The sequence below is a fragment of the Falco peregrinus genome, chromosome 5 (assembly GCF_023634155.1).
Source record: "Falco peregrinus isolate bFalPer1 chromosome 5, bFalPer1.pri, whole genome shotgun sequence".
Classification (NCBI taxonomy): Eukaryota; Metazoa; Chordata; class Aves; order Falconiformes; family Falconidae; genus Falco; species Falco peregrinus.
The window spans coordinates 7,800,125-7,825,287 of record NC_073725.1 but is presented as its reverse complement, the minus strand read 5'-3'; the positions used below and the strand labels follow the sequence as shown (position 1 = coordinate 7,825,287).

The 25,163-nt window shown below is 38.0% G+C and overlaps 1 protein-coding gene across 4 annotated transcripts in view; it reads left to right on the top strand.

Annotated features, from left to right (window-relative positions):
- The window catches only part of TBC1D5 (TBC1 domain family member 5), a 326,048-nt gene that overhangs the window by 191,363 nt on the left and 109,522 nt on the right, over positions 1–25,163 (top strand). For all 4 annotated transcript variants that reach the window (XM_055806534.1, XM_055806535.1, XM_055806536.1 and 1 more), the window contains 4 exons: positions 3,246–3,334; positions 4,806–4,856; positions 4,945–5,014; positions 10,377–10,549. In XM_055806534.1, the coding sequence (XP_055662509.1) occupies positions 3,246–3,334; positions 4,806–4,856; positions 4,945–5,014; positions 10,377–10,549 (383 nt within the window). The remainder of the gene's footprint in view (positions 1–3,245; positions 3,335–4,805; positions 4,857–4,944; positions 5,015–10,376; positions 10,550–25,163) is intronic.

Here is a 25,163-nt window from a genome sequence, read left to right as displayed (position 1 = left end):
AAAGACAGAAACCTCACTGGGATCTTTGAATTTTTAAATAGCAGCTGTAAATATAAAATCTAAAGAGAATAGTATATTGTACTTGAGAATATGTAAAAATTACTCTTAGCGTTCTTCTGTAAGACTGGTGCCAAAATTCTGGTCCTAGTTATACTGAAAAGAAATAGTGACAATTAAGCTAAATCGCTAGGCTAACTATTGCTTGCTCATGATTTGATTGCCCTTAGAGAAGTCAATATGATTTTGAAACACATTGATTCACTTTTGATTGTAGAAATGCTGTATTTCTGGTTTTCTTTCTAAACCATAGACTGTATTATGAAATCGATATTTTGTTGTAGCTGGGAAGTGTCATAAAATTATCTGAGCTCTGTCAACTTATTTATTAACACTAAAGAGTTTTAGTAAACTGCAGCATTGAAAAAATATGTGTGTGCATATTACACTGGTAGCTTTTCTTGCCAAGCTAAAAATCTCTAAATGTTTGAAGTACTCTTGTAACTGAAAGATCAGAGGTATTTTTTCGAAATCCTGATATTTCATCATCTGTTTTGTTTTTGTTGTATGTGGACAGCCACATTATGATTCTACTTTATTATAAAGTTGATATATTATGTTGGGAAAATGTATGATGTGCTTTTATCTTCTATAACCAATTCTTATTTTATGTCCTCTTTATTTTTCTTCAGCTTATATGTTTACAGCTTAGGTGGTAGTTTTATTAGATAGTCAAGTTTTTGGCATTTCTATTTATCTTATTTCATGTTAATATATCAGGACAAATAAAAGATTAGACATGGAGCTATTAATTAACCGGGGGCTGTGAGTATGTATGAAAGTACAACCCAGGTTATCTACAGTTTATTTAAATATTTTTGCCATTTATATTTATTGTCTAATCCTGGACCTATCTCCCCATCTCTACTATTGCTTCCCCTCTTGGTATGACCATAAGACTTTCAGAAATCTAAGGCTGTTAATTTGTAGTCTTAATCATATTATTGGGTTTGGGAATTTTACATCAGCTCCTGAAATCAAGTGGCTATATGGGCTTTAATCTTTTTTTTTTTTTTTTTTTCCTAACTGAATTTCTGTTTATCCTTCATCTTCTGAAGTAGTCCCTAAAGGTTCAGAAACAGGAAGAGAAAGAAAACATCCAGACTTCAGGAGTTTTGCTGTCTTTAGCTTTGTCCAGTCAACTCACTGCTATTGCAGCAACTCTACACTTAACGCTGTAACAGTCATCTCAGTCCTGAAGAAAGTAAAATTAAATTTCCTAGGATTTCAGTTGATAGCACACAGAGAAATTTCCAGACCTCTTTTTGTTTTTTCTTCAGTGCTGCTAGGTATTGGAATTTCGTCTTATGAACAGATAAGATTCACTAACATGCCTCCAAGCGCACTCAAAATAGACCATGATCTAGAGAGGGCTTCTACATCTACATCCATGCTTAGTTTAGACAACTTAAGGAAAATCCCCATTATTTCCAATAAAAGTTAAAGCTTTTTAGTAGTTAATGGATCTGCTAGGTACATATGAAGCAGATAAGCTAACTCACTGATACTGAATACTCCTCAAATGCTACATAGAATATCAACTGATATACCAGCAAGGCAGCAGCGTGACTGCACAAGCGTGTAACTCTCCCATTGCTCACATCTGTCCATCACGTAAAGGGCTGGAAAAGCAAGTGGAGAGGCTTCCTAGCTTGGGACTGCAGGCACAGAAGTAGAACAGCTCCTGTCTAAGGACTTGTTATTGGACTTCCAACGGCAACCTGAAATGCCTGTGAGCTTGGTGGGCCATCCCTGGGGCTCTTTCTGCCAACGGGGTAGACAAGATGGTCTTCCTGGCACCCCAGTCTGCCCAGAGCACTCACCTGGAGCTGGCACTGAGGCTCCGCTTGGTGAAGTAGTTGCACCTTTAAAGTGGAGCCCTGCTGGCAGCATGCTCTTTCACCTATAGCCAGAGCAAGACCCAGCAAGGATAGCCGGGGCACCTGGCACCAAACCCTGGCTGCGGTGGGTGTTTGTGGGCCGAGATCGACTTCCCTCCCGTTGAAGTGATCCCTGTGTCTAGAGGCAGCCAGACAGGTCTCAACCCTTCATCCCACATCCCTTCCATCACCAAAGGGCTCCCTCATTTGTTTTGTATGCCTGACCCCTACCCCAGCCTATAGCTTGCACAGTTCCTACCTGCTTTGCTGGTCCACCACTGGCAGCCCAACCCGCCATAACCAAATTCCCCAGTTATGATAACCACAAATCCTCCTTTTCCCTGATCTAATCTGAGGGAAGGGGCTGAACATCTGCTGAAGATGAGGCTTCATTCTGCAGGCTGTAGTTTTACCTGCCAGCATGTCACTGCTTGCCAACTGCATCGCTTGTTTCTGAAGCAGTTGCTTCTGTTCCTGGTAACAAATTGACAAGCCTCAGGTGAACCACAACAAATAAAGACCTCTTTTTTGTTCCTGGTGAGCTCTGGATGAAAGCATCAACGTCTGGCCTAGGTGGCTGAGCCATGCTTTTAACGCTGGCCCAAGTTCTTGACTATCCACCATTTTTTTCTGTCCCAATTCCTGCATGTTTCTGTGGTTTTTCTGTAACTTAATATAGATTGCATATGTAAGTAATAGTCTGTAGTAGAACAGAACCAGGTCTTCTATGCATTGCATTATGAGTTTATTTGTAATATTGACATAACAATTTTTAAAAAAGGGGGAAAAAAAACTCGTTTTATTTCTCACGTCTGTAGGAATGAAAGTTTCATTTTCTGATTTCCCAAATAGCTGTCTTTGTCTCCTCTGAAGGTTACTGTTGCACTTCTATCTATGGTTTTGGAACGTTATCAAATAAAAAATTATTTTAAATTTTGTAATTTTTCCCTATTGCAGATCTTTGTACTGTGGATCATGATTGTAATTATCATAAACAAAATTCATATTTATGAACATAGATTTTGGAGTAAACTGCCAGGTGCAGGGTTGCCTACCATTGCCAGTTTGTTGTCTGTTGTGTTAGAAAAAGGGAGAATAACTTGCTTCTGTATATTACAGAAAAAAACACTTGGATTTAATCAGAATTTAAGATAAAAAACATCGATGATAAAACTGTTCTGTTAAGAATGTAAATGTTCATGGTTTTAGTTACTCTGCACCTAATATTGCTGGCTGCCTGATGCTATGCATTAGGAAGTAGTATGTGACTGGAAAATCTTACTATATTTTTGCTTCCTTTATGTTTAGGGTATGCATGAACTTTTAGCTCCGATTATCTTTATCCTGCATTGTGACCACCAGGCTTTTTCACATGCCAGTGAAGCTGCACAACCAAGGCAAGCATCGTGTTTTATTTGTATAGTATTGAAATTCACTTTAATTTGGCTGGACTAGAACTTAGAGATATGTGTTCCTTAATTCTTTCTTTATAATTGATAAACCGATACAGAAATAGTTGCATCCTCGTGCTTTGATGGGCATGTCCTTATTTCATCTTCTCTATTATAGCTTCTGAAAGGAGGATTAAAAGTGTAGACATCGACCCCTTCAGAGGTATTAGCTGGCAAAAAAAGGGGAGACAAGAAACCTAAGGACAATCTTAATCAAAAAGCTTACATACCTACCTACCATTTCACCTCATTGTTATTGCCAGAAATGGTTTAGGTTTTGGCATTGCAGAGAGGAGGCAGATTAGAGAGCTACAGTCACAGAACAGACATGTTACCGACTCTTTTTCCTTGTGTCTTAAAAGGGAAAAAAATCAATGTAGACAAATTGTTGTGATTGATATTTCTATCATCACCTGCAGTGTTGTAGCTGCAATCTCTGACTATCCTTTGAGTTGGTAGTAACATTAACGTTCGCTATTGATTCGCCATTTCACTCAAACTGTGTGTGTGTATAATCATACACATATGTATAAAATATTACATCACACATGATTGTGTCAACCAAATTCAGATGCTTCTTTTCTTGCTGTATATGTAAAGCTTTTATTCTTTTTTAAAGAAACTAGTTGCCTTCTTGTATCACCTGTGATATTTGGGTAATTTCTTTTCATTTGTCTTTATGTATTCTCTTTTGGAGTCCGGCAGTGAATAAAAGCCAATTTAATTACATGCACTGTGTAATAAAACCTCTGTTAACACCCTTCAATGTGATTGTCCAAAGGCAGTTAAGAACAAGGACGGAGATTATTTACAAGTGTGTGTTCTTATTCAATGTCTGTCCTTAGATATCCTGAAATTACCTAGAAGATGCTCTTCAGTGCTCAGTAACTTAAAATAACGACGTGTTATGCACAGCATTCTGTTCCATCCCCACTCAAAAAGTAGAGCTAAGCGGCAAAGTAGATGGAAAAGAGGTGCTGTCACTGATTAATTGCTGTTTAAGTACAATAAAAATACAGGCTATTAAAACAAAATAAATTAATGTTTTGATACCGCATGTTTGACCAGTAACCATTTTTTTTTGTTGTTTGGGACAAACAGTGATAGATTGTGCAGCAATCAATTATTCTAGATCAAGCATATTCAAATAATACATTGTGACATTCAGTAATTTGTTATTTGGAATAATTAGATGGTTACTTCATTGTAGTGCAGACAAGGCAGCTAATTTGTTTTTGATCTTTATAAAAAGGAAAGACTTCATTTGTTCAATGGAGTTGCTCTTTTTAATTAAAAAGGCTAGTTTTCTCATTTGCACTTTATATGAAAGTTGGCTTATAAATACATAATAGTACATGCAGAAAGCTGACCAAAAATAAACATTCACATTTGGATTGTTCACTGTTGCCTTTTTCAGTGAGGAAATGAAAGTTCTTTTGAATCCTGAATATCTGGAACATGATGCCTAGTAAGTTTTAACAACTTCCTTTACATTTTATTTGCTCTTATTTGTAATACATTATTTAACACCAAGTTTCTGGGGTTTTCCTTTTCAGTGCAATGTTCACACATCTTATGAAAACAGCAGAACATTGGTTTTCAACTTTTGAACATGACAGTCAGAAGGTAAATACTGTTCTAAGATGCATTTGTTGTATTTCTAAGCAAATTATTTTTCATATGATTGAGGTAATTTGAGGCTAATAAGGCATGTTCTCTTAAACAACTTGGTTAAAGCAGGCTCGACCAAGTTTATATTCTTTAGAGGTTCTTCAGAATTCGGTCATAAGCACCCACGGAAAGTCTTCCAGTTGAGAGTTCCTATGTGTTGCAAGATCACTTGGTAATCAGAAGCCAAATGTGCAAACATAGATTCTCCTATGTGTGAGTGATGCTCTTGAGCTGCAGTCAGAAGAATGCCCGTCATAGGCACATCTACATGCCCCAAACCTGTGTAAATGTGATGTTAAATAAATGCATATAGGCAGTGTTTAACATATTGAGGCTTCAATTGGTTTCAGCTGCTTACAATATAAACAATTTGTGAAACCAAAACTTTAACCAGACTGTTCATCAAAGGTCAGGGTGCATCTTTCCCTGACTTCATCGCTCCATTTTCTTACTTTTTTTCTTCTTGAATTCAGGGTATTCAAACAGAGGGAATGGCTGTGCCCTCACATCGCCTGTGTAGTTATGCAGACACCGCTGTATTTAGTATGTTCCTTCTTTTCATAGAAAAGCTTTTTCTGTGCTCTGAGTTTAGTTTTACAGAACTGTTCTTTGCAGGGACCTTCTAGGCGCCATCTAGTCCTCGCCTGTAACCATTTCTCGTGCATCGCGTGAGAGACAATTCCCTCAGTCCATTGCTCAGTGTTTACTTTGAGCACTTTTTTCCTGTCTCTTTCCCTGTTTAAATTTCTCTCTTTTTTAAAATTCCGAAGAATGATTTGTGTGATGGAGTTTATGTAGAAGGCTCTAGTAAAACACAGCCATATGACAGGTATTGCCAAGACTTTCAGTGTATTGTATCCTAAAAGAGTTGTCCTCCAAACTTAGTTCCAGTTTGATTCATTTCAGCATTTTTCACATAGCCCATGGGGTGAGTGTCTAGAGTTACAAAAAAAGTACTAAGAATTTGGTTGGGTTTGGATGTCCACATGTGTGCAAACTGTACTTAGGGAATACTAGGCTGAACGGTGGTGCTGCCTATCTGTTGAAGAAAAAGGTGTTCACTCAAGACTCGCATAAAAGCTTCTATTTTCTTTAAATGTTTAAATGTATCCGTGTATATATTTTATTAGACATGGAGCACGGGCATCTTGGCCTAAGATATCTACAATTATAAATTACTGTTTGGATTTGAGTTTTTACATAATTCTCAGTAACTAAAGATAAAGCATGAGATACAAATTTTATGAAGTTACTACACAGTCACTTTTATTCCAACAACAAAGCTGTGAGGCATGTTTCTCTTGAGTGTAGCTTTTCAGAATTCAGTGTATTCAAATGTATTTGTTCCAATTTCTGTGACAGAGGTGATAAAGTCTGAGGCTGAGTTTTATTCTGGGAAATAACTAGGTCTGCTTACAGATTTGCAGTGCTTGGGTAGAAGGTGAAAGTTTACATTGCCCTTTCTAGTCCTTTCACGGCATAAAAAATTAACAATGCAAAGCGCATGGATTAATATCTAGTTGTTTGTTCTTGTTCTTTGCAAACATGTATAATCTTTAATAATCTTTTCTTGTACGTATGCCTTTTACAATCATGACTTTGAGGGTTAGCTACATAATAAAGTCTGAATCTTCACAAAGGAAGCAATGAAAGCATGTGCTCCGAGAGACATGTTACATTTTATAGCCTCTAACAGTTGGTTCCATTACTCCCAATTGCCATTAGAGGAGCTTCTCCAGCTACTGCATTCCCTAGCGGTTAATGAGAGAAATCTGTCCGTGCTTTATACGTGTGCTATGTCCTAGCCTCTCTTTACTGCTGTAGCATTTGTTTCCTAAATGCATGAATATATAAATGCTATTAGTATCGACTGCCAGACGTTCCGGTTTGTGTTGTGGTAGGTGATGTTTTGTGGCAGGATTTGGTGACTTTGTTCCTAATACTTGATCTAAATTTTTCAGCCATATTTCACTGGTGTCCACGTTTAAACTGTTCTTAGAAGTTAATCTGATGCTGTCCTATAAACAGCATAGCACATCTCTGAGCCGTCCCTCTTCTTGTCTATTCGTCGTGAACCTCATCCCTTTGGGACTGATCATTTGTATTTTGTGTTAGCAGTAGACAACTAAACCCATGCACTCAAATTATTTCCAAGACGTAGAAGCCCACAAAAAGAAAACGGATGTTTTGTCTCGTGGTGACTTAATAGATAGTGAGTATGGGCAGGGGCACAGTACCATGTTGTCCACTTGGCTTCTGTGCTTTAGGCACAGACACTCAGAGACACTGTGTCACTTCTAGTTAAACATTTTGGCAGCTGATTGTATTAGTTTATTTTAACATCTTTCTGTTTGGGTTGTTTCTTTCACACCAGCGGGTGTGATTTTTTGGAACAATTTCAACTGACTAAATGTATTGTCATTTTCTCAACCAAACTGTGTGAGAGGAGACAAGAGACGTATCATATGCACTCTGGTCATCCACTGTCCCTCTTGGAGGAGTGCACCAATTCAGGAGGCATGGACAGTCACGGCATTGATTATTGATTGCAACTCCTGTCCCCACAGATGCTGTCATGCTTTGAAGATTTCTGTTAATGACGTTTCTGAGATGCTGATGAACTGCATTTTGATGGATACCTTTTACTTACCTCATGCTTTTTTAAATGGCAAGCCAGCACATATTATTTGATGCACTTAGCCATGTTGATGGGCAGCCTGACAGGCAGCAGTGTGTCAGTGCTGCATTATGCCAAGGTGCACAAATGCGGCAAGTGACAAATAACTGGTTTTGGCACTTCTCCGTAAGAGGAAGGTTGCACTAGTTCTGACATTCAGAATATTGTGACACTTGAACCAGTGTCCAACAGTCTGTCTTCTAGTTTTGTAAAGATGGCTTTAAACCCACAGACAACTAATGATGTAAAGGTTAATCTGAGTAACTAGCTCGTCTTCTCATATTACAAGTTCAAATAAGTAGAAAGATTCTAATGTTGAGATTTCTATACAAGAATCTATGCCTACAGTCAAGAAAAGCTTAAAAATACAGATCTTTTGAGTCATCAGAGTTATGAGTGCATGCAGTGGTCAAGCTGAAATTAAACTTTACTTGAGTAAATCAGAATAAAGTTCATACCCCAGATGTGTGTCAACTGATGGAACATGCAGTCTAGGAATATGTAGTATTACAAACTTTTGATTAGAAATTGGTATGTTTACGCAAAAAAATACTCTAGACTGACATTTAACATGAAGGCAATGTTATCAGATCTTACTTTTAGAGTGTTTTTCTGTATAGATAGAAGAGATTAGTGGATACCCTTTTCCAGTATTTTGCATTCTAGCACATGACCAAGAAAATAATGAAATGGGTCTGAAATAACAGCAATAGGAAATAGCCATACAATGCAGAAACAAATATCAGGGTAAAAAGAAGGCTTCCTGATTTGGTAATAAAGAAGTTACTAGAATAATCAAAAAGGGAGGTAGGAGAAATATCCTTTCCCAATGTACCTGCAGCTATGAAGAACTTTAGTATTTAATTAAGTAGCAACATTTCTTATTGGTCCCTAAGATGCTAGATGTTTTATTTTAAATTTCTGTTTGGTAGAACAGAAAAGATGTTGAATGGAAGGATGCCATTTCAGTGAGCTTTATTTGATAGTCTAAGGGAGCTTTTGTCAAGCAGTTTGCTAGGGCTTCTTAAATGAATGTGTCTTGGTACCACAACAGCATTGCAAGACCACTGCACTGTAACAGATCAGTCCCTTTGCTGCAATTGCCATAGCTAAGCAACAATTAAGCAGATTTGAAGATATAATTTATAATCAATCAGATCCTTAAATAGAAACATTTTACCTGAATTCACTGCTCAGCATCATACCATATTTTCTGCAGTACAGAAATGGAATCGTTAAGAAAAAATATTTCAAGCAAAGGAGATCGACATAAAAAACGAGCTTTTTGGTAGAAATTATTAAATGTTCAATGCCCACTGGAATGTTAAACCATGTTGTAAATGATTGTGAAATATGGGTACTTCGCTTCCATCCTCTTAAAATGTTGACAGAGAGAGAATGGGATTGAAGAGGGACTATAAACATAGGGAACAACCTTGGGCATAGTTTGTACAACCAAACTTTGTTATTGAATTTTAAAAATAATGTGCTTTTCACTGTATTGAACCAAGTGAATTTGTCTTTCTACAGTTTAAGCTGTAATGAAGTCTTCTGAAATTATTAACTCTTTGACCTCGATAATGCTTCTCTATCAATATACTGAGCAAAAGGGTTAGAAAAACAGTAACTATTTTTTAAAGTGAAGCTTTCATTCAGGTCAGAGCGCCATGATGACAGATTGCAACAAAGTCATTGCAAAATCTTCTCTACTTACTGTTCCAATTTTCCCTCTTTTATAACTTTAACATTGTTTCTGACAGCTTAATTCTCCATTTCCCTTTCCCCAATCTTTCTCTTGATAGGTTTGACTTGTTCTGTTTTATTTCTCATCTTCCTTTTTACATGTTTCCTATGCAGTGCAGTTTATTACTTGCTGCATTTCTTTCTAGCATTCTGTCTCTTTTTCAATAATACTTCACTCTTTTGCAAGAGTAAATTGAAAGCAGTATCAGGTTCAAGGATGCTAATACTCCAGTAGTTCTCTTCCTCTGTTTTCACATGGTGTGTGTCACATTCTAGATCATGACATAGTTTGCACAACCTCCAAGTCCAACCAACTACCTTCTAACTGTCAGGCTCATCTCACTGTTCTTTTTCTTTTCTCTTTTATAAGTTTTCTGATGCTTTATCATATCAAAGTTGTGTAGATTTGGAGGTACAGCCACCAGATTTTCTGAGCAAGGGAAGCCTGTTTAGGAAGGATTGTTTGAAAGTAAGTTATTTCCTATTTGGTAGGCAATTTATTGTCCTCTGAGGGCATATATTCTCTACTAAGTTACCATTTATCTGCTTTGCTGTGGACTGACTCAGACTGATGATATTAAAGCTAAAATAAAGCTGTCAACACTTTGTCAGAGCATGAAAAGTAAAGCACGCACATAAAAATTGACATGCAGAACAAGGGGATGAACCTTGGCATGCCTGGGAAGGGGATTCCCGCAGTACCTTCAACAGAAGTGGATAATTGAGATAGTGGATAATTTTATTTTGCTGGAAAAGAGGCGAGTTATTAATTTTTTATATGTTTATTTGGAAGCCAACGATTACAACGAAACAAATCTCTTGTAGACGGTCCTGTTTCTGCATGAAAGCAAGGTTTCATGGAATATTCTTTTTTCCCCCCATTTTCTGTGTCTGCAGGAGAAGGATGTGATGATTACACCTATGCCATTTGCAAGGCCACAGGACTTAGGCCCATCTATTGCTATTGTAGCGAAGGTAAACCAAATTCAGGATCATCTGCTGAAGAAACATGATATTGAGCTGTACATGCATCTGAACCGACTGGAAATCGCTCCACAGATTTATGGACTGTAAGTGTTTGCAAAGCATTATTTAATTCAATTCCTTCTATTTTATTTCGTTGTGTTAGGATATTTTTTCCTTTAAATTTAGGATTAGAGGAATTGGGCTAAAAAGGAGTACTTCTTATATCTCTTAGATTTTATTCAGTTGGCAGCATTACAGTAAATGACACCCCAGTGTTGTCTTTGTGACAGTGGCATTCCCAGTGCAGATAAAGTCTGTTCAGCTACGGATTAAAGAACTTGATGAAGACCCTCAGTGCAGTGATGAAGGACATACTGAATCAAAGACATATTCTACCTGTTGTTTTTCTGTAAGAAGAAATGCGGTAATAGGACACAAAGAAGTAGGCAAGGAGAAAATCATTAGCATTGTATGGTTTATTTACTTAATTTTAGTATCAGTTCAGTATCAGTGAACTTTACTGTAATAATGGGGTTTTGGAGACTAGTAATACAGGTGTGATGGGGCATGTTAAAAGTTGAGGCATGGAGATAACAATGTCTGTGTCTGGAGTCAGCCCAGGTAGTCCTTTTTACATTAAGCTGGCCCAGATCCCTTCAGCTGGTGGTGTATTATGCATCCCCATTCTGGGGGGTGGGGGGCAGCTTATTGGGCCAGGTGTAACTTTGGATGTGGTCGTGTCCATGTGTCTGCACAGCATTGCAGTCCCGCCTGGTTGTGGCTACTATAGTCAGTCTGGGTCAGCACAGAGCAGGCAGCTTGCATGAGCCATGAGTAACTGTGGATTGACTGTGGGTTTGAGGCAGAATTTTGCCTTCAGTGTCTGGAATTCTAGACATTTCATTCATTTTGATCACTCCTTAAAGAGCTGGCAAGACATATGTGCAGTTGCAGTGACAGAAAAATGACACTTTAATTGTGGGGGTTTTTTTTCAGTGCTTTAAAGCAAGGTTGGCTTTGCCTTAAATGAAAAAAAGAAAGTTTCATTTATAGGTGTGAATTTCCAAAATGTAATTGTGAATTACTTTTAACAACTCAATAGAAAATGTAGAAAGGGAGGGAAAAGGTGACTGTATAAATGTCAAGCCATAACTGCAATACTTAACAACATAAAAGTCTAATTTGATGTTGTAGTAAAATGGAAAAATGCTGCAACATAGTATATAGCCTCAAGAGAAGAGTTGAACCTAAGACTAAGTAGTAGTCCCAAACTTACAAATAACATATATTAGGAAGATAAATGTAATTCTACAAAACTTATTTAAATAGTTTTGATAGGAGTGGGTTATGGGGAGAGTAAGAATAAGCCAAGTAAAGTCAAGGTATTAAAAGTATGAAGAGGACAGATTGTCCTCTTACAGTATTTTTTGCATAGTACAGAGTTGTGTATTTTCTTAATATCTTCACGAGTCTGGAGGAGAAAGCAAGCATCCCTAATATACTTCAGGGGTAGTAATGAATAAACAGGCAGTATAAATATCAAGGAAAACAGAAAGACGGTGTTTCTTTTTTATGAAGGCTTATGAAAACACACAGAAAATAAAGTAAGATAGACCTCAGAAATTTACTAACAGATATTTGGGGGCAAAAATAATTTGTACTGTAGATATTCACTTCAGTATAAGATTCTGCCTTGCAGTAAGAGAAATAATTGAAATAAAAAATTATACTTCAGCTCAAAACATAACATTATAATAACAGAAGAACAGTGCAGTCTGGTGTGGCATAAATAGAACTGAATCTGAATAAAGGAATTTACAGTTAAGAGAATGAATTATGAGAGAAAGCTTCAGGCTGACTATCAGGAAAACCTTACTAACAGGGAGCTGTTAGACTGTAAAATAATATATCAAAATTAACAAAGGAAAAAACATCAGAATACTTTAAAGACAGGCTTTGAAAAGCTCTCAGAAATGGGTAGTCTCATAGAGAATGAGTCTGCATTGGCAGAAGAGGAAAGTAGGTTGCCTGTGAGGTCATATCCTTCTCTGATTTCTGATTAAATATAAAGGACAGGAGAAAAAGAAAGGGAAAGGAACATAACTGTTGTATTATTCCCACCTTTAATGATGTCTGAATGCTTCAGAATAGTAATTTCCAGTACTGAGCCAGCTGACAGTCTCAGATGCTGGATCTTTTCCTGTATTTAACATTTCTTGAACTAGAAACAGCATTTCTTAAACATAATAGGTTATTAATAATTGCTAAACCTAACCCAAGTGCAGAATTCATGTGAGCTTTTTGTTGAAGTTTATTGTTTTGTTGAAGTTTGTTGGATTTGCCAACAATAAATATTCATCTGTCAGCCTTGATATCACTCCAAAAAATATACAAATGGTAGAAGGAAGACTGGGAACTTCCTTCAAACGATATTATGGCGTTCCTAGTGAAAAGTATCAACCCAAAAGGCTTGCATTTAGTGGCAATCTTCCCTAGCTTGAACAAGTTATACAGTTTACTTACTTAAAAATATAGTATTTTATACTTTGCATCCTTCTACAATATTCTGGGGCAAGGTAGAAACAATTCTTTCTTACTCTTTGTTTTTTTATACAGTTGATTTCAACCTTTGATATTTACAAATAGTCCTTTTGTTTCTTGAACACTAGGGAGACTTGTTCTGCTGGGCCAGATACCCTAGTCTGTTGTACATTTCCATGTTCAGAAACTGTCCTTTAAAATAAAATGTGGTTACACACTTCTTGAAATTATGCTTACCTGCTTACAAAACCACGTTTAACAGGCATTGCAGTATGTTTGGTACAAGTCATTAATTTTGGTTGCTATCCAGTAGTGCAAAGGTTGTATGCTGGTTTTTTGGAAAAGTGTTTATCCTATCAGTGTGAAAAATCTTTATTTTTTTCTTCATCAGATCGTCCCCTGCAAACTGTGGTGTCATTTGCCTCAGCCTAGTATGCCAGGCTGCACGCTGGGAGGTGCTGCCAGTTTAGAAAACATCTTTTCTCTGGCTAGTTTATGTTTTGTGAAGTTCTAGCTTAAGGGAGTGGATTTCTTTAACTTCTGGAGGGCATCAGTAAACAGACTTCACAATACCTGGCTATCTCATTTCAGGATGATCAGAAAGAGAACCACATTAGGTATAGCAAGGTATGCTAGGGTCCTGGCTATGCCATACTTCTGTGCTCTGGTCATTCAAGGTGGTGACATATACGGTAAGTAGCAGCCTTAGCATAGGAATTTCTGTAGCTGGAAATTGTTGTGAGACCACGGAGTCATTCACTTGCAGTCAGCTGCTGCGTATCCCTGTGATAATTATTCAGCTGCTATTAATATCAGCTGAAATGGAAGCAGCAACACAGAGATAAAGGCTTTGTGCCTTATCATTCTTCAGTCTTCTTGATTTGCCATGTCTCTAGCTTGTTTTTAGACCCTGAGATAATGTTTTGCAGAATCACATTGTTTCATATTCCTGTGTAGCACTGTGTATTCCATACAGCCTAACCAAACTATAATAATTACCTAATCGTATCTAATTTTGTACTTTATAAAGTAAAGCACAGGGATGGTTTGAAAATAAAATGGAATTGATTACATCAACAGTTCAGTGACATGCTTCCTGATAATAAACTTTTCTTTAAATAAAAACAAAAAAATGCTAAGACTGGGCAAAAAGATTGAATACTCTGAAGGGGTTACAGATTGAATATTCAGTTTAATTGTAAGATTATATGAGTTAACAATGATTAATGTCCCAGATTAAATGATAGTCTAGTGTTAATTTCTTTGAACCTTATATCTAATTCATGTTAAAGTACAAAATAATTATTGCAAAACAATTCTGCATATTCTGCAGCGGCCAATGTTTGCAGTGGTAAATTAAGCAGCTTGTGCCCTCAGCTTGAGAAGGGACAAGGTTTGAGGGAAGTCTTCATATACCTCTATTTCAAGACATTTTCTTCCATTTATAGTAATTTATAGTAGAGGACTTCTTCTACAATTCATTGAAAAGATGAATCAATTGGAAAAGTATCACAGAGTATCATTATTACTACTTTATTTTACCTCCCAAGGGTTTCAGAGTGAATTATATTGCATCAAATGAAACTCATAGAACTGCATGCAATAGGTACAGCCAGATTATGTAAATATATATGATACGGTTGTATAGAAATAATACACCCAAAGGTAATGACAAGGCATGAGTGTAAAAAGCTTTATTTAAGAACAAAAATTAACTGTTGGCATAAACTCACTGGCTTCTGCATCATAACACTGATGACAGTATTATATTGGTTAAGCAAACTCTTTCTAAGCACATATCCAACAGACAATAAAACCCATGCAGAAGTGAGCGTAAATATTTCATGATAGCTTAATCTCCGTACAAAAAAGGCCTTCTTAGAACATTCAGTGTCGATGACTTTGCCTCCCGCTGCCACTCTGCTTTATGATGATCAATCAGATAGACATACTGCCTACTGCGGTTCAAGATGCAGTTTCAGCCCTTTAGGCTGATACCACAATTATACTTCAGGAAGAAGCCTCTCTCTTGAAGCAAAGGGGAGAAAAAGAAAGGAAAAAAAAATGAGAAGGATGCAAACTAAGTTACAGGGTAACTAGGCACGAGTATAGATTGGAAGATAGCATTGGAAAGGTTATGTTACAGCAAAGTCAACAGCAGATGTGCTGCTCCACTATTACTATTCTTAGTTGCTTTGCTATGAGCACTGCTATGGGGCATCCACCTGTTTTAGTTTCTCTCCCATGCCATTATGGTACCAGGCAGTATTCTTTTCCATAACCATCTTGGTCTCTGGAGGGAGAATTTAAAGGATTTTACCTATGCAGTAAAGGAACATAAATCATATTCATTGTATCCAGGAGAAAAAGAAGAAAAAAAAAAAGAAAAAATAGAAAGAAAAAAAAATCCCACTAGTCATCAGAATAAGAAATCTTCATGATCTCCAGAAAAAAGTAGATCAAAAGATCTACTTCTTGCTAAGGAGAACTTTACAGATGGTCCAGGATGTCTGGGTTTATTTTGGATTCTCACACTTCACCCAAAAAAAAGAGAGAGATAATATATGTCATGGTCCAAACCAATTACAGTACCTCTGTAGTTTTTAATCCAGTGTCATCAATTAATTGGACAGCAATTACAATGAAAGCAACTTTGAGCTATTGTGTATGTAACAGGGGAACCACCAAAGTCTGGCCCTGCTATTAAAATAAATGAGTATCTAGCAGTGGCTAAGACTAAGCAAATACAAAGTCTTTCTGAACAAAGTGGTAATTCTCATTTGAATGTCCAGCACCAAATTAATCCTGAACTTAGTAACTGGTATTGCTGTTGATTTCCAGTAATGATTTTCTGTTTGACTTAAACAAAGCATTACATATAAAGCAGATTTTAATGGAATATAAATCCCAACTTGTCTGTCAGTAGAGGGCTTCTTAAGGATTTAATGCCAGATGAACAGGCCTTTCTAAGAAAGGTTATCATCCACTGTTGGTTCCACAAATTAAGAAGGGATACAGCCTAGTGGATTTTTAGATAAAGCTTTTGGGGTCTGACTCTGATATCTGAAGACTTCACTTCAAATTCTGTCTTGCACAGTGAAAAAAAAAAGTATTGTAAGAAGAAACTTGTACGTTCAAAGTTAGGTGGCAGAAGAAAACACATCTGAAGCTAATTTAGAAAGCTACAACACATTTTGATAGAGGGATTGTCTCACCTACTGTTGACATACCCATTGTACTGTGATGGTTTGCTAACTCAAAAGATTTGCTCTGTGCTGATAAATGTGGACAATTCTTGAAGCATCAGAGTAGGTATCTTACTGTCAGGCAGCAAGCAAATCCTACTTAGCTCTAGAAGCTGCTTTTCTTGTGTTTTGAAGTGAGACTACTCATCCTTTTGTGTTCTTAAATGATAGATATCTCTTGCTCATTGCTGAGCTTCTCCAAAAAGCTTTCTGGTTTGTTGACTGCAAAAATATGTATCTCATGTTGTGCCGCTTATCTTGTGTGCTAGGTTGAAAACTATAGTATGATGAACTTTGGATTTTATCTTCTTCCTAAATGTCACAAGTAGTATTTTAGTCTTACCTTAGACTTAAGATTTTAACATATACATAATGTAAAAGCCCACTCTATAAACAGAATGAAGGATTGGTTGAGGTGTCAAAAGTGTTCATCAGAGTTTTACTCTCCTGCCACATAATTATGTGCTGAGATGATAATGAGTAGTACTGGATGGCTGTGAGGATGGAATGCAGATTTGTCATTATGTTGCTTCTTGATGCAGGTGATGTGCTTCCCATATGAAGTACAAGGAATTATCTTTGGGAAAGAAACAAGCAAGAAAGCTTCCATTTTGACTTTTGTCACATACTCTTAAAAAAAAAAAAAAACACCACCACATCTGGCGGCATTAAACATAAGCGGGCTTAGAGACCAGTGGATTTGAATAGAATAAATATCTTCTGAAACCTGTGATGAATTTAGTAGGAATATATACAGGTGTTTGGAAGGCTGTCTGTCTTTTTTTTTTCCCCTTTTACTTTTGTAGTCAACAGCTATTGACTCTAAAAGCTGAACAACGATGGAGTTCTACTCTAGTACAGAATTTAAGGTGCCGTATATCAAGTATTTGCTTCTCCTTCTTTATACTTAAATCACATCAGCTGTTCAGGTTAACCAGTACTATTTAATTTAGTGCATCATTTTGTTTCTTTCAGTGATACAGAGCTTAGTCCAGAAAAGTCATGGAGATCAGTACAGAAAAGTCAGTAAGCAGGTCACGGAACTGGTGCAGAAGGCAATTACCTCAGCATATGCCGAAAAAGTGAAACTGCTAAGATGCCTGTGTTAACGTAAATAGTAGGAGGCAAAATAAAGCAACCAAAACATTTCCTATAGAATCCAGGCCTGTGGATAATTCATGTATTCATTAACCAGTGCTTCATCCTCACTACTTATTCTTACCTGGTCTATCTGAATTAAGTTCGTGTGGGTATGCAGACATATGTTACTGGCACATCTATTCTCCTGTGAAGACAATACCTTTACAAATCATAATAAAGTAATGAAGAGAAACATGTGCACCATCCAGCAGGAAAAGATCATCCTGTCATCAGTCCTTAAGATAAAAGCCAATACCCAAACATAGTCTGAAGACTAATACAGACAGCAGGTCACCCTGAGCATCTTCTGGGTTTTCTGCATCATCTCAATGCACATAAAACGGAACCGCACAAAGGGGAGCCTCTGTTCTAGAGAGACCTCAGCAAGCAATGGCCAGAGAAAGTGAACAGTCGACTTCTCGTTTCCACTTCAGGTACCCAGCACAGTTCTTGGGTAGCCATTTTTACCTCTGTGCACAGTCATCTCTCCCCCTTCAGTCCAACCAAATGTTACAGACTGAGGGGAAGGATTTGTGGGGGTGAGGGAAAGGTATGGAATTCTGCAACCTATACAACCGATGTAATTAAGACTATATGTTCTGAGTCTTCTCTGAACAGTTTTTTTATTGACAGTTCTTGAGTTGGGTAAATACAGGCAGGCATTAGAAGTGTGTGCAACAGGAAAAGGTCCTGCCCTGAAAAGAATGCAACTGATTGTCCTAACTTTTAAAATAGCTGGATAGTAGTTCTCCATGACCTTGTGAACTTCTTTACAACATATTGCTTGAGCTGTAGAAGCTTCAGCAATTAAAAAAAAATCTTGTTCCAAATAGGTGCATGCCTCAAGTATCTTTCCTGTTTCTGATGTGGCTTTGAGCAAGAATTTTTAAAAGTATCCTATGAAATATTAAAGCAAGCCAGCCATATCCGCAGAATAAAATCCATTAACGCAGGTCACAGGGATAGGTTGCTCAAGAGTAGTGCTGTTAATTAGTGTGCACAATTTTGTGTAACTTCTGCATATTGTATGAATTCACAGTATTTTAGTCCAGTTAAAGAAAGAAACATGATGCTTGAGAAACACTTCTAAAAACAGAAATATTTTACCAAACTAATACTGTAAAAATAGTGAAAATATTTCATCACCCCTCATACTGAATGTAATAGCACAAGAGCCTAAAGGGTTAAGTTATATAACTTAACGTGAAGGCCCCACACGTTTTGGCAAGAAGAGAAAATCTGTGCACAGCACTGCAAAACAGAATTGCCTAGTGAAAAAGAACAAAAGCAGACAAGAGTAGGAGCTGGTTTCAAATACGTGTTTTGAAATCGATGAATGAGTCTCACTTGAGTTTTCACAGAAAGCCAAGGGTACTGCTCTCCTATTTTCTTCATCTGAAAACACTCTTAACGTACCGTTTGTAGCTTGATATCGACTGCCATTGATGACTTCATTGAATTTCCAGATAGCAGTGTTTATAAGTAAAGAAGGTAGTGGATGCACCTAGACCTTCTTATTCAGTATGGAATGTATTGACAACAGGACAATAATTATTCCCAAATTTCAGAAAAGTAAAACAGCATCAACCAATAGACCATAAGCTTGGGAAGTCCATGAGAAAGCACCTCTTTTCATAGACCTTTATGTTGTCATCTGTATTTTTTAATGATCTGCTTTCCTTTACTTCTTATCACCTGATTTGAAATTAGGGCTACGTTAGCAGCCTTCCTCTGATTGCCTTTCTATATTTTTTTTTTGTCCTTGAAGTCTGAATAAGTGTCCAATACAGTGATCTTTGAATGCCACAGAAGCAAGATATTTTATTTTGCTCCTGGTATTGAGAAAGGAGAGAGAGAAAAGAAATATTGTATTTTCTGTCCTTTAAGTTCGTAATATAATATAATGTAATCAAATATAATATAATGAAACTCCCCCTGCTTCTGATTGCTCTTACTCCTACCAATAATGCTACCAGGTTTTTATTAGCAGAGGTGGAGAAGTTTGTAAAAAATATTTTGATCCTTTGGGTAAATCTATACACTTACCCACATGTGCAATGCAGCAGTAGACCTGTGTAGTATGTTGTTAAATATTGTTACAGTGCTTAAATCAAAATTCCAGGTAAATTCTAAACACAGTCCTTAGCTGTTTACAACTTAAATCAATAAATGTTGTGTGAGCTGTTGGGAGTTTAGGCTTGGGCCTTGTGGTTTATTCCACTTCTAACAAGTACACATGGGAATGACATGCAAAATCAGCAATATCAGGGTTTGAGTTCTTTTTAATAATGCACTTATAGAAGTATGTGGAACATCTTGAATCAAATAATTCTCCTCATTGTCTTATTTATCTATGAGAGAAATCACTAAAGAATCATCAAGCAGTAGAAGAAAAGAAATAATTCCCACAGAAGGAAATTTTGCAATATGCCAGTGTGCTTAATATCTGGAAACGTTAATGATGACACATTTATATTTGTATAGATTGAATGGTAGGAAAGAAAATGGCATCTTTGACCTTAGTGATTCATATATTAGTATAAATGGTTCAACATGTTACTTATATTGAAAAATTGTTTATAAGAATTGAAATAGATTTAATTCCTTTTATCTTTTTTCTTATTTCAGTAACTGTAATCAGAAAAGCCTTTTTAATGGTGTAATCACATACCCAATCAAAGCACTTAGTTATACATCCTGCTTTACTATATATCTGAGCTCTGGGACCCTCTCACCGAAATGCATCCCCTGATTTATCTTCCGTCTAAACTATTTCTTACATTATGACTCTGTGCTGCAGCCTTTGATATTCCCTGTGACATCATGAGACAGCTGTGTTACATTGTGTTTAAGCAGTACTAAACCTTTAAACTTTAAACGAATATTTTTCTTCTTGGAGGTATAAATAGAATATGTAATAAGCATCTGTGGGATATGCAATTAATGTCACTTGTGAGGAAAGACCTTCATGATGCACTTGGGTTTTGGCACTCCTAAATTATGAGTTTTTTACTACACTCATGGGATAAATTCCATATCCCCCAGATGCTTATTATATATCTTCCATCTCCCTTAATTCCTATTAGCTGGATTAGTAGTTGTTGTGATGTTGAGGTTTATGGTAATTTAACTGGGGTGGATCTCAGTGATCAATAAATAAACTTCAAAAGTTTAGTAATTTTTATTTTCTAGCAATCCCAGTGTGTATAGCTGTAACAATTTACATTAAATGCTAGTTGGATACACCAGAAACTTTGGTCAACTGCGCACACTGGTGTATCCATTACCTAAATTTCAAAAAGCAAGCAAATGGATAAAAGCAAAAGAATTAGCTGAATTACGAGGTTTTAGGGTGACCAAGACGGGGGTATTTCTTTTAGCAGCCACAAATTTAAAAAAAAAATAATTCGTGTAGAGAATACTTTGTGGTTAAATGACGATATTATTAATGTTCTAGTCACAGTCATTATCTGGAGAGTTTGTCAAACTGTTACAGTATGGCCTAGATTAGTTGTCAGCTCAGGAGCAAATAAGATTTTTAAAAGACTCAATAAAGTCCAGTGATTAATTGTTATATATTCTGATTCATGCCTATCCCATTTTATCTAATTTAATAAAAGTCTAAAATGATGATTAATCCTTTCACACCAGCAGTTGCTGGTACATCCATTACATGTCCAATCTGAATTCCTCTGCCAAGGAGTTAACTACTATTTTGAACTTGGTGTGAAAAATATCATTATAAATTTCATTAACCTGATCATCAAATTTAAAAAAGTCAACTCGTAAAATCCATTACTACATATCATGCATCGAAGATTAAAAACTGGTCCTCGGTGGGCAGGAGTAGCCAGGATTTAATTCCCACAGCATATGTTTAAAGTGCTCATATGACATTATTGTATCTGTAATTATCAGAATTTTATGTTTATTAACCCAAGTGAATTAAGAATCTTGTTTTGCGTAAAATTTAGCATGCATGTTAAATTGACCATTAATTCAGAGCGTATCAATGTATATGTATTTACTCCAAACGCAAAGATATTTGTTTAGCAGATTGTACAAATTTTAGCATGTAGAGAATTGCCTTCCTTTAATTTTTCGTTCCCGGGTAAAACGATCTAACTTCTGCAGTACTTTGAGCTGGCCACCTTTGTGTGAATCCCAGGGGTGGCATCGATTTAAATCTTGCTTCAAGTAGGCCTTTCGGGGGAAACTTGGGAGCGTACTGCGTGTTTGCCCTGTGTCTGGGCTACAGCCGGGCCTTCAGCCGCAGCAGGATGTTTTTCCAGCCGTAGCCCTGCGGCCTTCGTAGCCCGATCCAGGAGAGACCCCGCATCGCACGTGCCCCAGCGCGACGACGGGCACGAAGCCCGCCGGCGGTGCGGGGATCGCCAGCGGCGTGTGGGCTGCTCTGATGGGGGGGGAAGTCAGGAAAGAAACGGTCCCCGGGGAGCGCGGGGAGGGCGCCGCCCGTTCCCGCCTCCGTGTCGGGGGTTTGAACCGCGGTCCCGGTGGCTCTCGAGCCGCAGCCTGAAACCCGGGCTGGCCCCGCCCCCCCCGCCCCCCCCCCGCGTGCGGCCCCGCCCCCCGCGTGGCGTGCCAGCGGTTTCCCCGGAAACGGCGGGGCCGGCGCGTTGGCGGGAGCCGGGCCGAGGGGCAGCGGCGGCGGCCGGCCGGGCCTGAGGGGAGCGCGGCCCTAGAACGGCGCCTGTACCCAGGGAAACGCGGGAGGCGCTTGGGGCCGGGAGCCTGTGGCGCCGGCAGGGGGAACGCGGGGCAAAACGCGGCCCCTTGGTTGACTTCAGGCAGAGGGACAGAAGTCAACCTGGCTTGAGAAAATAGGAACAGAGCAGGGGTGGGGGAGGGGTTTACCAGACCAGATTCACCATATTTTAATTGTTTTATTATTATTACTGGAAAAAATACAAAAATACACCTCCCTCCTGAAAGCGCTTTTTGACGGCAGGATTCACTTGGGCTCCAGACGTAAAATGGAGACATAACAGGTGCCGGATGGCGGTGCTCCTGTGAGCAGCCGACTGTGGCTTCTGCCGTCTGCACTTGGCAGGGCGCAGCTGAGGCGTTTCAGCCTGGCACGCTATGGCTGCGAACTGCCAGCCGCCGGTGGCTTCCCCTTGCCCGTGCCTCCCTGCCCTGCCCGGCCCTGATGGGTTCGGTTTGCCCGTTTTCCTCAAGAGATTCTGCAGAAAGAAAATGGTGAAGTTAGGAAGGGTGGGAAGGCCCGTCTCTGTGCGCAGCATTCCTGCCTTGTGCAGTCAGCCAGCAGCGTTTCTACAGCTAGCGGTGGCAGTGCAGACGTGTTTCAGAACAGCCAGGGGATTCAGCAGAGATGTGTGTCGCATATTCAGATTATGAGGTGTTGGATTTGGAAACACGCATTTGTACCATAGGACAGCTTACGTTCTCCTGGTATGAAGAAAGGGGGAAAGTGCCTCAGTAATTTTATCCTTGGATGGACCAAATTGTTTCTAAGACTCACTTTTAAATCAAAACAGTACATCCATTGTAAAATCTTTGCCTTTCACAACTTGTTGATTAAATTACCTTTGAACTATTTTTTGAAGCATCTTTAAATTATCATTTGATCTATTAAATGCCCAGCTTAGAGCAGCTTTTTTTTTCTATCAGATGGTTTAAATGATCTGTCTGCAGTACTTCGCATAAAGTCCACCAACCCCAGTAAAAAATTTTCCGTAGAGGTTGCGGGTAAATGCGTATGATGTAGCAGCATCTCCCAAAAATTCAACTCAATACTTTATGGGCTGGAATAATAACCAGCCATATTTCATACAGTCCTATAAAATTCTGTAACTTGTCTCAGTTTTTGAGCATTACAGAGATGATTTTCTAAGTTCTGTGGAGGAGTTGATATTAATTATCTATTCTGGAAAAAGGTGATTAATGCTGTTTCCATAAGAGAGCTTAAAGAGGTTAAAGTTAAGGTTACTGATAAAGACCTTTTGTTTATTTTTCTCTCTTTTTACATTTCAGCAGTTCCTATTCCACCTAAAAATCTCATATATCATTAGGTGGCGTTTGGTGTGTGTGTGCATTTCTGAAAAATTAGAGTATTTTTTCTTGAGTTGCTTCCAGTAAATGGCATTCGGGCACTGGTAACTTTGGCTTGCCTGCTGAATCACCTCACAAGAGAAGTCATCTGTAATAAAATGTTTAACCGAAATATCTGAATCTTCCAAGTGCCCGGTAATTTATTTTTTCTTAGATCTCAAAAACTGCTAACATTGACATGATTTTCATCATTAACACAGTAAGTTTGGGAGCAAACCAAAATACCATCAGATAACAAGACGAAGTGATAAATATGTGGTTAGTAAGGGGGAAAACAGTTTGAGAGACTGTTAAAGGACATACTGTGTGAAGGTGTGGGGCAGGAAGGAGAGGAGGATGTGGGAGACAGGAGATGGAGAGACCAGACGTGAGATCTCAGAGCTTGAATTGCTGAACCTGGAGAATATAAGGTGCGTTTGCGGTGTAGTTCAGGCATTAAATAGTGCATAAGGGTTTATCTCATATGGCCAGTTGCAGTGCTTGCCTGGTAGTCAAAAGATGAAATACATACCCAATGTGTAAACCTAAACGTATGTAAAATAGGTAAAGACAGTGTAGCCTTAAACATAGAGTTTCTCATTCTTTGTGCATGTGTAGGTGTGGATAAAGTCTTACATATGCAGAAACTGTTAAAACCCAAATTGTTTAGCTAACTCCTAAGTAACAGACTGGCAAAAAAAAAAAATAATCTGGTTTAACTGATTTCGGTATGAGTAAGGGGGGAAAGAAGGTTCTTTTTTTTCCTGTTTCCTCTAGTTATAAAAATTACAGTGATTACACATCATAAAGCCTATCTGTAATAAAACGCATCAGCTGGCCAAGGTTTTCATCGCTCACTCAATAATCCATTAATACAGCAACGCTGCCCAGGCATCTTTATAATACCAACTCGGAGGTAATTTTAATCAGCTAGACCAGCTGGTATTTAACAGCAGCTGCTGGAGATGCCACAAATATACTCAATAGCTGACATCTTTATTTGCAGTTTTTCAAGGGGAGAAGAGATCCTCCTGTGGTTACTTATATTAAGCTTTTTATATATATATATATATGTATGTATGTATAAGTATTGGTACCGGAGGGTAATACCTGAATGAAAGAGGGAGCAGAGTTAATACAAAAAATAAAAAATATGTTCTTGGAATCAGAGGGCTTTTTCATGAAGTCCTCTTCATAAATGAGCAAAAAAAAATAAAGCGTATATGCTGGCTTTGTTGGAGTTTAGAACCTTTTCCTGGTACATTTACACTAATCTCAGACATGGCTTGCAGCATAAAATGTACTCTGCAGTGCTGCATCGCCCTGTCTTACTGAAGCTTTCCTGAGTCTCCTATAAATATGTGATAAATAGTGCTCTTGGTAGAAAAAGTGATGTTTGCTCATATGTGTTCAGTTTTAACTGACATGTACTTCTTTTGTCCTCAGTTTTGGCTTAGAGCGTCTGTATGCAGGAGTGCATATGTATTTATCTATGCTTAAAGACACGGGTGTTTGTGTATAAATAATACACAATATGTTTATTTGTACTTCTCATCTCTTATAAGGCTAGAGATGAATTCAGCAACTGAATAAAGTGCCGCTTTCTGCAGCAGTAAATGTGGAATACTATTTCGCATTGGGTTTGGGGAGGGGGGGGGTGGGAACAACAAGCAGAGGCAACACGAAGTTAACAGTCACAAACACATTATAAATAAAAATT